Raw genomic sequence first — 13,598 nt, 5'->3', positions numbered from 1 at the left:
AATATTTCAGACTGAGAAGAAATTTTTTTACTCAGGGGGTGGTGTACCTATGAAATTCTTTACCATAAAAGGTTGTGGAGTTCAAGTTGTTGAATATTATTAATATTTCTAGATACAAAAGGCATCAAAGGCAAGGGAGAGAGAACAGTATCATCTTGAGACAGATCTGCCAATACTGGATTGACTAACTGAGCTGCAGTAAAAAGCTGAATGGCCTTTTATATTTTTATTAAAAACAAAATAAATATAACATAGAACTGTACAGCACAATATAGGCCCTTCATCATGCGATGTTGTACTGACCTTTTAACCTACTCTAAAATCAATCTAACACTTCCCTCCCCACAGCCCTCCATTTTTCTTTCATCCATGTGAATATCTAAGAGTTTCTTAAATGTCCCAAATGTGTATCTGCCTCTACCATGACTACTTTTCACACACTCACCACTCGCTCTCTAAAAGTTCTACCCCTGACAACCTCCCTATAGTTTCCTCCCAACACCTTAAAGTATACCCCTTGTATTAGTCTTTTCTGCCCTGGAAAGAAGTGTCTGGTTGTCCACTTGATCTATTATTCATCTTGTACACAGATGTGTAGATGTGGAAATGTGAAATAAAAACAGAAAATACTTTAGATGATCTCCATCAAACAGTTCAGCAAAGAGAGAAAAAGCAGACTTAACAATTCAGGTCAGGAAATATCATCAAGCTGAAATATGGCTCACTTCTCTCTGAGATGCTAACTGAGATGATGAGTACTCAGCATTTTGTTTTGAGCCCACTGCAATGTTCAAAGTATATGTCCATTTTGTTGCAGGCAATCACAGTGAATACAAAGTATAACTGAATCAATAAAAAACGACACACAACCAATGTGCAAAAGATGATTGTGGTGGACTATTAACTGTGGAATGAATCTCATGGGCAATAAGTGGTGACTTGACCTACAGCAGACTGCAGTCTGTGAATGAATTTGGACAAGTTTATATTCTTGCATTGAAGATCTGAGGTGGCGATCGTCATGAAGAGCTGTGCTTTCCAATGTGCAGGGAGAGGCTACACCATGATAAGCTTCATTCAAGAAAGTTAAGGCTGAGAATTTTTATTTTCCTGGAGGGCAGCACGGTAGCTTAGCAGTTAGCATAACACTATTACAGAACCAACAACCCAGGTTCAATTCCTTCGTTGCTTGTAAGGAGTTTATATGTTCTCTGTGACCACAAGATTTCCTCCCACAGTGCAAAGACATAAACAATAGGGTTAATAATTTGTGGGCATGCTACGTTGACACCGGAAGTGTGGTGACACTTGCAGGCTGCCCTTGCACGTTCTTGGACTCGTTGACACAGATGACACATTTCATTGTATATTCTGATGAACATGTGACAAAGCTAATCTTCTTTTCTTAATGTCTTAAATCTTGAACTTCATTGATTTAATTAAGACCATAAGACACAGGAGCTGAATTAGCCCATTTTCCCACCAAGTCTGCTCTGCCATTTCATCATAGCTGATCCATTTCACCTGTCAGCCCCAATTTCCTGCCTTCTCCCCATATCCCTTCATATCCTCACCAATCAAGAATCTATCAACCTCTGTCTTAAATATACATACAGACTTGGCCTCCACAGCTGCCTGTGGCAATGAATTCCACAGATTCGCTAGTCTCAGACTTCTCCTCATCTCCGTTCTAAAAGGATGCCCAGCTATTCTGAGGCTGTGTCCTCTGGTCTTAGACTCCCCTATCATATGAAACATCCTCTCCACATCCACTCTATCAACCACCTTCTCGCCCGAACCGAAACCATGCATCAACCCATTCTTGAGCTACTATATACGAATGACTGTGCTCTTTTCTCTCTCTCACAAAGGATGCACTACAGGCTGCTGTCACTCAGTTTTCCAAGGCTGCAAGGGCTTTTGGGTTAATGGTCAGTCTGAAGAAAACAATGATCCTCTGCCAGAAGCCCCTTCATGGCATTTACAACCCATCTCGGATCACCACTGACGACCACCCTCTCACCACAGTTGAGCAGTTCACCTACCTGAACAGCGTCATCTCCAAAGATGGTACGGAAATAAGAAATGTTGATAATCGACTTGCCAGAGCCAGCAGTACCTTTGGACACCTCCAGAAATGTGTGGAAGAACCACCAGTTGCATCTGTCCACAAAAATCCAGGTGTACCAGGCTGCCATCATCACAATACTGCTATACAGCTCTGAAGTCTAGGGTTTGTGCTGCAAGCAAATCCGGTTTCTTGAGCGCCTCCATCATGGGCATCAGCTGGGAGGATCGCATCTCCAACAACAAGGTCCTGAAGAAGGTTCAACTTCCAAGCACGGAAGCCACTTTGCTACTCAGGCAGCTCCGCTGTCCAGGCCACATGTCTCACATGGACAACTTCAGGTTACTGAAAGCAGTACTCTACATAGAACTCTCTCAGGGCAAGAGAGATCATAGTGTCCCGGACAAGCAGTACAAAGACCAACTTAAGCAGCATCTCTCTCAGGCAAATATTGAGGTCAACAAATGACAGAAGCTGGCTTGTGATAGAGACCGCTGATCCATGTTGCAGCCAAGAACTTTATAGAAACCAGAAGAGCCACTGCTGAAGAGAAGAGGAAACAAAGGAAGGATCCTACTACCCAAGCGCCCACATCCCAGCTGTTCCCATGTCCCTACTGCTCCAGAATTGGCCTCGACAGCCACCAACTATCATGCTGTCGCTCCTGAGGACTCCTTTTCCCCCCAATCTTCACAAATAATGCACCAGTCATCATCATTTGATTGGGTCATTGGGTCATTACTATTAATGGGAGCTCTCAGTGGGAAAATTGACTCTCACCTTTTCTGAACTGCAACTATAAAAACACTTCTAAAAATATTATAATGGCTGCAAAGCACCTTGAAACTTCTTAAGGTTTATGAAGAATGAGGAATTTTCCCCAGAAGTTTTATTAGAATCAGGTTTATTATCACTGGCATATGTCATGAAATTTGTTGTTCTGTGGCACCAGTACAATGCAATACATTAAAAAAACAATAACATACAAATAAGAAATAATATTAAAAACTAAATTGAATTAGCAGTTCAAGAGAGCAAAAAATAGTGAGGTAGTGTTCATGGATTGGTTCATTGTCCATTCAGAAGGACATTGAAAAAGGAACCAGTTAAGACAATCCAGCCATATTAAATAGAGGATAGTACTTATTGGACTTTCCCACCATTTCTATATATTCAATGCCTTTCAGGAAAACCTACCAGATGGTTTTAAGATTTACTAGCACTCATTGCAAGTAGCATGCTTCATGTAAAGTATACGTGCTTTTAGAAAATTGTGGCATTACCTGATAAAGGAATAGCCTGCTGAATCACAAAATGCTTCCAAAGCCAACGCTTTCTCCCCATTCATGTTGGATTTGAATCCGGAGAGGAACACAACTCCAGGGTTTTTTGCTGCGATCCTATAATAGGCCAGGCGAGGCAAGGATGACCTTGTAAGAAACTGCATGGAAGACATGGTTCTGCAACAAGAAAGAATAAAAACCATGGAGTTATCATTCCAAAACATTGCTTCTATTTCAGTAGAACTACAGCCTACCAGTTTCAGTGAAATGGGTTTGTTCCTGACTTCTGATGCTGTCAACGTGAAGCTTGCATGTTCTCCCTGTGAGTACTGTTACGAATGTGCCACCGCTCTGAGGGGCCGAAAGGTGCGGGGTAGCCCCCTCCTTTGTGAGAATCGCAAGATCACTATTAAATCAGTTCAGGAGACCCAGGAAATGAGAGAAAGACATGCAGAATCCACAAAGAGTTGGAATGTGTCCTGGCCTCTGAAAGGCGGAACCATTGCTACCGGCTATTGTCTCTTGGAGACGGGATTGTGTATTGAATCCTGTACGATGCAGCGAAGCCTCAGGCAATGAACCGAGGGGGAGGTTGGTGGAGGGATTGCATCATCCCAACCTGATTGACAACTGAGACCCTGTGAGTCAGGATAAAAAGAGGGTCTGTGGGAACAGCCCCTCAGACGCACCAGAGGAAACGCTAGCGATCCCGTAACAGCAAAAGCCGGTGGGAAGGCCACGTGCGTCCGTTTCCATTTGCCCCGGAATCTGTGAGCCTTTACCACGGAAGAATGGTCTTTAGCTAACAACGGGGAAATCAACTCCCAACAACTCTCGAAGGATTGACATCATAAAAGGAATGGGCAAGTTTTAACCCGTCTTTCTCTCCAACCAAAAAGCTGCAGCTTGAATGAACTAAAGTGACTTTTATATTTCCATCAGACAATACATTATCCCCTAGACGACAATAGAGCTATTCCTTATCGATTATTATTATACCCGCGCTTTTAGATTTAGTATTGACGACGTATATTATCTGTATGTTTGCATTGATATTATTTTTGTGTATTTTTAATCAATAAATACTGTTAAAAATAGTACCATCAGACTTCAACAGACCTCTCTATCTTTGCTGGTAAGTGACCCAGTTACAGGGTATGTAACAGTACACAAATTTTCTCAGGGAGCTCCAGCATCCTTCCAATGACGTATGGGTTATTAGGTTAATTATTTGCTGTAAATTGCTGAGAGTATGAGGGTGAATGATAGAATCTCGAGATTGACAAGATTAAGACCATAAATCAAAGGAACAGAATTAGGCCATTTGGCCTACCTAATGTGCTCCGCCATTTCATCATGGCTGATCCATTTTCCCTCTCAGCCCCAATCTCCTGCCTTTTCCCCTGTATCCCTTCATTCCCTGACCAATCAAGAATCTATCAACTTCCGGCTTAAATATACCCAATGACTTGGCCTCCACAGCCACCCGTAGCTACGAACTCTACAGATTCACCATTCTCTGGTTAAAGAAATTCTGAATGGACATCCCTCTATTGTGAGGCTGTGTCCTCTGGTCTTAGACCCTCCCACCATAGGAAACATCCTCCCTACATCCACTCTATCAAGGCCTTTCACCATTCGACAAGTTTCAATCAGGTCACCTCTTATTCTTCTGAATTCTAGTGAATACAGGCTCAGAGCCATCAAACACTCTTCAAATGACAAGCCATTCAATCCTGGAATCTTTTTTGTGAACGTCCTTTGAACCCTCTCCAGTTTCAGCACATCCTTTCTAAAATAAGGTGCCCAAAACTGTTCACAATACTCCAACTGAGGCCTCACCAGTGCTTTATAAAGTCTCGACATTACATCCTGGCTTTCATATTCTTGTCCTCTGGAAATTAATGCTGACATCGCGTTCCCCTTCCTCACCATAACTCAACCTGCAAATTAACCTTTAGAGATTCCTGCATAAGGACTCCAAAGTCCAGTTACACCACAGATTTTAAAATTTTCCCTCCACCTAAAAGTAGTCTACGCTTTTATTTTTTCTATCAAAGATCATGACCATACACTTCTTGGCATTGTATTCAACATGCCACTTCTTTGCCCATTTCCTAATCTAAGTCCTTCTGTAGCCTCTCTACTTCCTCAAAACTACCTGCCCCTCCACCCATCTTCATATCGTCTGCACACTTTGCAACAAAGCCATAAATTCCATCACCCAAATCATTGATATATTATGTAAAAAGAATCAGTCCCAACACAGACCCCTGTGGAACACCACTAGTCACCGGCAGTCAGTCAGAAAAGGTTCCCTTTATTCCCACTCTTTGCCTCCTGCCAGTCAACCACCGCTTTATCCATGCCAGAATCTTTCCTGTAATACCATGGGCTTTTAACTTGTTCAGTAGCTGCATGAGTGGCACTTTGTCAAAGTCTAACTGAAAATCCAAGTACACAGCATCCATTGATTCTCTTTTGTCTATCCTGCTTGTTATTTCTTCAAATAATTCCAACAAATTTGTCAGGCAAGATTTTCCCTTAAGGAAATCATGCTGACTACAACCTATTTTATTATGTGACTTCAAGTGCCCTGAAACCACATCCTTTATAACCAACTCCAACATCTTCCCAACCACTGAGGTCAGACTAACTGGCCTATAGTTTCCTTTCTTCTGCCTCTCTCCCTTCTTGAAGAAGGGGGTGACATTTGCAATTTTCCAGTCCTCCAGAACCATGCCAGAATCTTGTGATTCTTGAAAGGTAATTACTAATGGCTCTGCAATCTCTTCAGTCACCTCTTTCAGAGCCCTGTGGTGTACACCACCTGGTCCAGGTGACTTATCTACCTTTAGACCTTTCAGTCTTTTTCCCCCAATCAACTCTGGCTAATGTTCCCTTTACTCTACAGTAATACTGATACATCGGACTTTAACTTCTCCTTCTCATATTGTAGGGTGAATTCCATCATATTATGATCACTTTTCCCCCAAGGGTTCTTTTACCTTAAGCTCTCTAATCAATTCTGGTTCATTTTACAACTCCCAATCCAGAATAGCTGATCCCCTAGTGGACTCAACCACAAGATGCTCTAAAACACCATCTCGTAGGCATTTCAGAAATTCCCCCTCTTACGATCCAGTGCCAACCTGCTTTTCCCCAATCTACCTGCATATTGAAATCTCCCATGACTATTATAACATTGCCCTTTTGACATGTACTTTCTACCTCGCAATTTGTTGTCTACATCCTTACTATTGTTTGGGGGTCTGTATATAACTCCCATCAGGGTCTTTTTACCCTTGCAGTTCCTTAGCTCTACCCACAAGGATTCTTCATCTTCTGATCCCATGTCACCCCCTACTAATAATTTGATTTCATTTTTTTTTAAACCAACAGAGCGATGCCAGCCCCTCTGTCTACCTGTCTGTCCTTATAATACAATGTATATCCTTGGACATTAAACTCCCAGCTATAATCTTTCAGCTGTGATTCAGTGATGCCTACAACATCATACATGCCAATCAGTAACTGTGCTACAAGTTCATTTGCCTTATTCCATATACTGCAGGCATTCAAATACCTTCAGTCCTGTATTCATCCTTTTCGAATTTATCTGCATTTTACATTACAACTCATCCTGTTGACTTCAATTTTGCCCCATCATCAGCCTCTCCTCACTACACGTTGCCTCTGTTTGTAAACCAACTAACTCATACTCAGCCCTATCACTGTGGTTCCTATCCTCATGCCAAATTAGTTTAAACTCTCCCAAACAGCTCTAGCAAACCGGCCGAAAGGATGTTGGTCCCCTTTGGGTTCAGGTGTAACACGTCCCTTTTGTATAGGTTGTACCTTCCCCAGAAGAGATCCCAATGATGCATAAATCTGAACACCTGCCACCAAGACCAGTCCCTCAACCACATATTCATCTGCCAAATCATCCTAATCTTACCCTCACTGACAAGTGGCACAGGCAGCAATCCAGAGATTACTACCCTGGAGCTCCTGGTTTTCAGCTTTCTACCTTGCTTCCTAAAACCTCTTTTCAGGACCTCCTCACCTTTCCTACTCATGTCATTGGTGCCAATATATACCAAGGTTTCTGCCTGTGGGATAAGAAAATGGGATCAGTTTAGAATTGGTTTAATTGGGGGCTTAATGGTCAGATGACATCTAGGGGCTTGTTTCTATGTTGTATGATGCTATGACAAACTGGATGTGCAAAAAACAAACTAATCTCATTTGCTTTAGTTCAACATAGCAACTCAAAACCATAGTTCTATTATCAGCAAGAAAGTGTCTGGTTTGTTCTGTCACCTCTCCCAGAAAACTCCCAGTGGTGTGAGACTGAAAACATATCCAGTTAAGGCAATTAAGCGTAGGACAGGGTTGTGCTTATCATTAATACCTCATTAGATTTAAAGCATATCCTCAGATACTGATGGGCAGCACATCACATCTTTGTTAATACTTTCTCTGATACGGTCTCCAATTTGCATTATTTGGAATTAGTTTATCATCACATGTACCAAGATACAGTGAAGGACTTTTTTTGTTTGCATACCATCCAGGCTCATCATAGAGGTAGTTTAAACAAACAGAATGTGGAATATAGTGTTATAGAGAGTGCAGTAAAGGTGGAGTGCACGTTGAGGTAGATTAGATCAAGAATTCATCTCTGCATAAAATTAAGGAATAGTATCAAGGAATATAATATTTCACCTCTGGAGACACAGAAGAGCAGATAGTAACGATGCTGCCTCACAGCAACAGTCACAGACAGTCACTGTCTGCATAGAGTTTATCCTGTGTTCATTGGTTCCTACCAGGACCGATAGAGATGGGAATTTAAATGGTTAATATAAACTCAGTCTAGTGTACAAGAGCCACAGTAGAAGATGATATTGATATTGCACAAGCTCATTGGTACAGGGCTAGGAATGAGACACCAGATGGTTTCATTTACTACTGCTGGTGCCACAGCTCGCATTCACATCAATTAAGCTTTTTTCTTATTATATACCTCATTTTATAAAATTATACAAAAACAGTGCACTGTGAGATTTGGGCAACATAACTCCAAACCACACTTTTCTAATCATATGCTGTGTCATCCCATAATTTACAAGATTAAAAAAACAGGTTGCCCTTAATGTTTACATTTCTCATCCACTGCTCACAGCTCAAACATAGATGATTTACTGTACAGCGTAAGCTGGATTCAGACACAGGTTCTGGGGTGAAAAAGATTTAAAGATTAGAAACATAGAAAACCTACAGCACAATACAGGACCTTCGGCCCACAAAGTTGTCCCTACCTTAAGAAATTACTAGGCTTCCCTATAGCCCTCTATTTTACTAAGCTCCATGTACCTATTCAAAAGTCTCTTAAAAGACCCTATCGTATCCCCCTCCACCACCATTGCCAGCAGCCCATTCCATGCACTCACCGCTCTCTGAGTAAAAGACTTACCCCTGACATCTCCTCTGTACCTACTCCCCAGCACCTTAAACCTGTGTCCTCTCATGCTAGCCATTTTAGCACTGGGAAAAAGCCTCTGACTATCCACACGATCAATGCCTCTCATCATCTTATACACCTCTATCAGGTTACCTCTCATCCTCCATCGCTCCAAGGAGAAAAGGCCGAGTTCATTCATCCTATTCTCATAAGGCATGCTCCCCAATCCAGGTAACATCCTTGTAAATCTCCTCTGCACCATTTCTATGGTTACCACATCCTTCCTGTAGTGAGGCGACCAGAAATGAGCACAGTACTCCAAGTGGGGTCTGACCAGGGTCATATGTAGCTGCAACATTACCTCTCAGCTCCTAAATTCAATCCCATGATTGATGAAGGCCAATACACCATACGCCTTCTTAACAACAGAGTCAACCTGCACGGCTGCTTTGAGCGTCCTATGGACTCGGACCACAAGATCCCTCTGATCCTCCACACTGCCAAGAGTCTTACCATTAATACTATATTCTGCCATCATATTTGACCTACCAAAATGAACCACCTCACACTTATCTGGGTTGAACTCCATCTGCCACTTCTCAGCCCAGTTTTGCATCCTATCAATGTCCCGCTGTAACCTCTGACAGCCTTCCACACTATCCACAACACCTCCAACCTTTGTGTCATCGGCAAACTTACTAACCCATCCCTCCACTTCCTCATCCAGGCCATTTATAAAAATCACGAAGATTCAGGATGCCAGAACAGATCCCTGAGGCAACCCACTGGTGACTGACCTCCATGCAGAATATGACCTGTCTACAACCACTCTTTGCCTTCTGTGGGCAAGTCAGTTCTGAATCCACCAAGCAATGTCCCCTTGGATCCCATGTCTCCTTACTTTCTCAATAAGCCTTGCATGGAGTACCTTATCAAATGCCTTGCTGAAGCCCATATACACTACATCTACTGCTCTACCTTCATCAATGTGTTGAGTCAGATCCTCAAAAAATTCAATAAGGCTTGTAAGGCATGACCTGCCCTTTACAAAGCCATGCTGACTACTCCTAATCATATTAGACCTCTCCAAATGTTTATAAATCCTGCCTCTCAGGATCTTCTCCATCGACTTACCAACCACTGAAAAAAGACTCACTGGTCTATAATTTCCTGGGATACCTCTACTCCTTTTCTTAAATAAAGGAACAACATCCACAACCCTCCAATCCTCGGGAACCTCTCCCGTCCCCGTTGATGATGCAAAGATCATTGCTGGAGGCTCAGCAGTCTCCTCCCTCGCCTCCCACAGAAGCCTGGGGTACATCTCATCCAGTCCCGGCAACTTATCCAACTTGATGCTTTCCAAAATCTCCAACACATCCTCTTTCTTAATATCTATATGCTCAAGCTTTTCAGTCTGCTGCAAGTCATCACTACAATCACCAAGCTCCTTTTCCATAGTGAATACTGAAGTATTCATCAAGTACCTCTGCTATTTCCTATGGTTCCATACACACTTTCCCACTGTCACACTTGATAGGTCCTATTCTCTCACGTCTTATCCTCTTGCTCTTCACATACTTGTAGAATGCCTTGGCGTTTTCCTTAATCCTGCTTGCCAAGGCCTCCTCATGGCCCCTTCTGGCTCTCCTAATTTCATTGTTAATCTCCTTCCTGTTAGCCTTATAATTTTCTAGATCTCTAACATTACCTCGCTCTCTAAACCTTCTGTAAGCTTTTCTTTTCTTCTTGACTAGATTTATTACAGCCTTTGTACACCACGGTTCCTGTACTCTACCATAACTTCCCTGTCTCATTCGAACATACTTATACAGAACTCTACACAAATATCCCCTGAATATTTGCCACATTTTTTCTGTACTTTCCCTGAGAACATCTGTTTCCAATTTAAGCCTCCAATTTCCTGCCTGATAGCCTCATAATTCCCCTTACTCCAATTAAATGCTTTTCTAACTTGTCTGTTCCTATCTCTCTCCAATGCTATGGTTAAGGAGATAGAATTGTGATCACTATCTCCAAAATGCTCTCCCGCTGAGAGATCTGACACCTGACCAGGTTCATTTCCCAATACGAAATGAAGCACAGCCTCCCCTCTTGTAGGCTTATCTACATATCATGAGTTAAAAGTTAGGAGGCAAAAGTTTAAGGGTAACACGAGGGGGAATTTCTTTACTCAGAGAGTGGTAGCTGTGTGGAACAAGCTTCCAGTAGAGGTGGTAGAGGCAGGTTCGGTATTGTCATTTAAAGTAAAATTGGATGGGTATATGGACAGGAAAGGAATGGAGGGTTATGGGCTGAGTGCGGGTCAGTGGGACTAGGTGAAATTAAGTGCTCGGCACGGACTAGAAGGGCTGAGATGGCCTGTTTCCATGCTGTAATTGTTATATAGTTATACATATTGTGTCAAGAAACCTTCCTGAACACACCTAACAAACTCCACCCCATCTAAACCCCTCTCTCTAGGGAGATGCCAATCGATATTTGGGTAACTAAAATCTCCACAACAACTCTGCTAATATTACACCTTTCCAGGATCTGTTTCCCTACCTGCTCCTCAATGTCCCTGTTACTATTAGGCAGCCTATAAAAACACCCAGTAAAGTTATTGACCCCTTCCTGTTCCTGACCTCCACCCACAGAGACTCCGTAGACAATCCTTCCATGGCGTCCACCTTTTCTGCAGCCGTGACACTATCTCTGATCATTAATGCCATGCCCCCACCTCTTTTGCCTCCCTCCCTGTCCTTTCTGAAACATCTAGCTTTATTTGTCACATACATCTAAACAGTCAGTGAAATGTGTGCTGTTTTGTGTCAAATCCAATCAGCGAGAAATATGCTGGGTAGCTTTTAAGTGTTGCCATGTTTCCGGCACAAACATAGCCAGGCCACAACTCACTAACCATACATCTTTAGACAATGGGTGGAAACTGGAACACCCAGAAGAAACTCACACAGTTATGGATAAAACATACAAACTCCTTATAGGCAGCAGCAGGAATCAAACCTTAATCGGTCATTGTTGGCTGGCACTATAAGGTGATGTATTAAGCACCACGCTACCATGCCACCCCATTGAGTCCCAACTTTGGGTGATTTGTTACATAAAAACTGAATGATGCCGTCCGGCTAAATTACCTGTTTTTCGTTTAAATCAAATGGTACGATCCAAATTCTCTTTTAAGGAGCTTGCACACCGAATGCCAATTTAATTCAAAACAGCAGGTAAACCAGATTCTGTCGATGAACTAAAAAAACAAAATGAATTTGAAAACAAGGTTCTTGCTCCTCAAATATCCACAATGAAAACACAATAGTTCAAACAGTTCAAAAGATCAATGAATTTGAATCTGCAACTATTTATCTGCCTCTCTACTAAAAAACCCTGACTCATAATTGAATATACCTCTTCAGGAAAAAAAAGCTAGCCTTTCTAAACCTTTCATCACAAATAAATCATGTCCTGTCAACACCCTTAACTCTCAGTAGTGCCCCTCTCCGATATCCCCTACCCATTTTAATGCTATCACAGCCTTCTTGAAATAGGAGAGACAACCAGAAAAATCATTTATAGGATTGTTTACACTGTTGGATGAGTTCAGGAAAGTATCAGGTTATAAAATAAATGTAAAGAAAATGCAGGTTATGCCCCTAAATTATACAGTATCCAAAAACTGCAGGATACATATGATCTTGAGTGGGAAGCTAAATCATTAAAATATTTAGGAATAACCCTGCCAAAGGATCTTTCAACATTATCACAGGTAAATTATGGGCCATTAATTTCAAAGATAAAAGCAGAAATACATAGATGGAATTTTATACCCTTTTTAAGTTTAAATTCAAGGATAAATACTATAAAAATGAATATTCTCCCTCAGTTACTCTATCTTTTCTGGACTTTACCTGTAGAGGTGGACAATAATCAAATCAGGGAATGGGACAAATGGATTTCCCGCTTTATCTGGCAAGGAAAGAAACCTAGAATTCCATTTAACACCTTACAGTTAGAGAAGGAAGGAGGTATGGCACTTCCTTGCTTGAGAAATAAGGAATATAAGGCTAGATGGGAGGAAATAGAATTTGGATTGATTGGCAGTTTTCCTTTGCAGGCCTCAATAGCAGACAAAGGATTGCAAGCCCAATTGGAAGAGTATAAAAACAGCTGGATAAATCTTACATTAAAAGTATGGCGGAAGGTGGCTAATTCATGTGGAATTAATAACATGTTAAAACTTTTTAGATGGTGTGCATATGATACAGAATTTCTTCCCAACAGAGTAAATAAAAGATTTGAACTATGGATAAAGAAAGATCTTACAACCTTTCTCTCATTTACACAGAAAAGAGTATTACAAAGTTTCCAATCCTTACAGAACAAACATGGTCTAGAACATAATGACCTTTTTTAGGTACCTTCAAATACAACATTATGTTAACCAGAGTTGTAGATATCAGATTTATCAACAGTAGAATTAGAATTTTTCAAGATTCTGAATTTGGCTTACAGTTCAATGCCAAGTAAATCAATTTCTCGATTATACAATGTACTCTTACATGCTAAAAATGAAAATACATTGTATATTAAAGAGAAGTGGGAGAAAGAAGCGAGGTTGGTACTTTCAGAGGAGGTTTGGGGAAAATATGCAGCTTTCAGTGATCTTCGACTAACTCTTTGATTTGGAGAGAACATTGTTGGAAAAATATTATGATACTTCAAGATCCCATATCAGAAAAAATATAAAGACACAAATGTGACG

At 41.4% G+C, this 13,598-nt stretch overlaps 1 protein-coding gene across 5 annotated transcripts in view; it reads right to left on the bottom strand.

Moving 5' to 3' along the window:
• LOC132385078 (palmitoyl-protein thioesterase ABHD10, mitochondrial-like) overlaps positions 1-13,598 on the bottom strand; it is a 148,505-nt gene that overhangs the window by 120,117 nt on the left and 14,790 nt on the right. For 4 of the 5 annotated variants that reach the window (XM_059956797.1, XM_059956798.1, XM_059956799.1 and 1 more), the window contains 2 exons: positions 11,977-12,086; positions 3,352-3,528 (listed from right to left, as the gene is read on the bottom strand). In XM_059956797.1, the coding sequence (XP_059812780.1) occupies positions 3,352-3,524 (173 nt within the window). In that variant the 5' untranslated portion in view covers positions 3,525-3,528; positions 11,977-12,086. The remainder of the gene's footprint in view (positions 1-3,351; positions 3,529-11,976; positions 12,087-13,598) is intronic. The other variant, XM_059956801.1, reaches the window with a different exon arrangement.

Source organism: Hypanus sabinus, chromosome X2, assembly GCF_030144855.1.
Source record: "Hypanus sabinus isolate sHypSab1 chromosome X2, sHypSab1.hap1, whole genome shotgun sequence".
Taxonomy (NCBI): Eukaryota; Metazoa; Chordata; class Chondrichthyes; order Myliobatiformes; family Dasyatidae; genus Hypanus; species Hypanus sabinus.
Note: the sequence above shows the minus strand (reverse complement) of the source record. Positions and strands in the feature narration are given on the sequence as shown.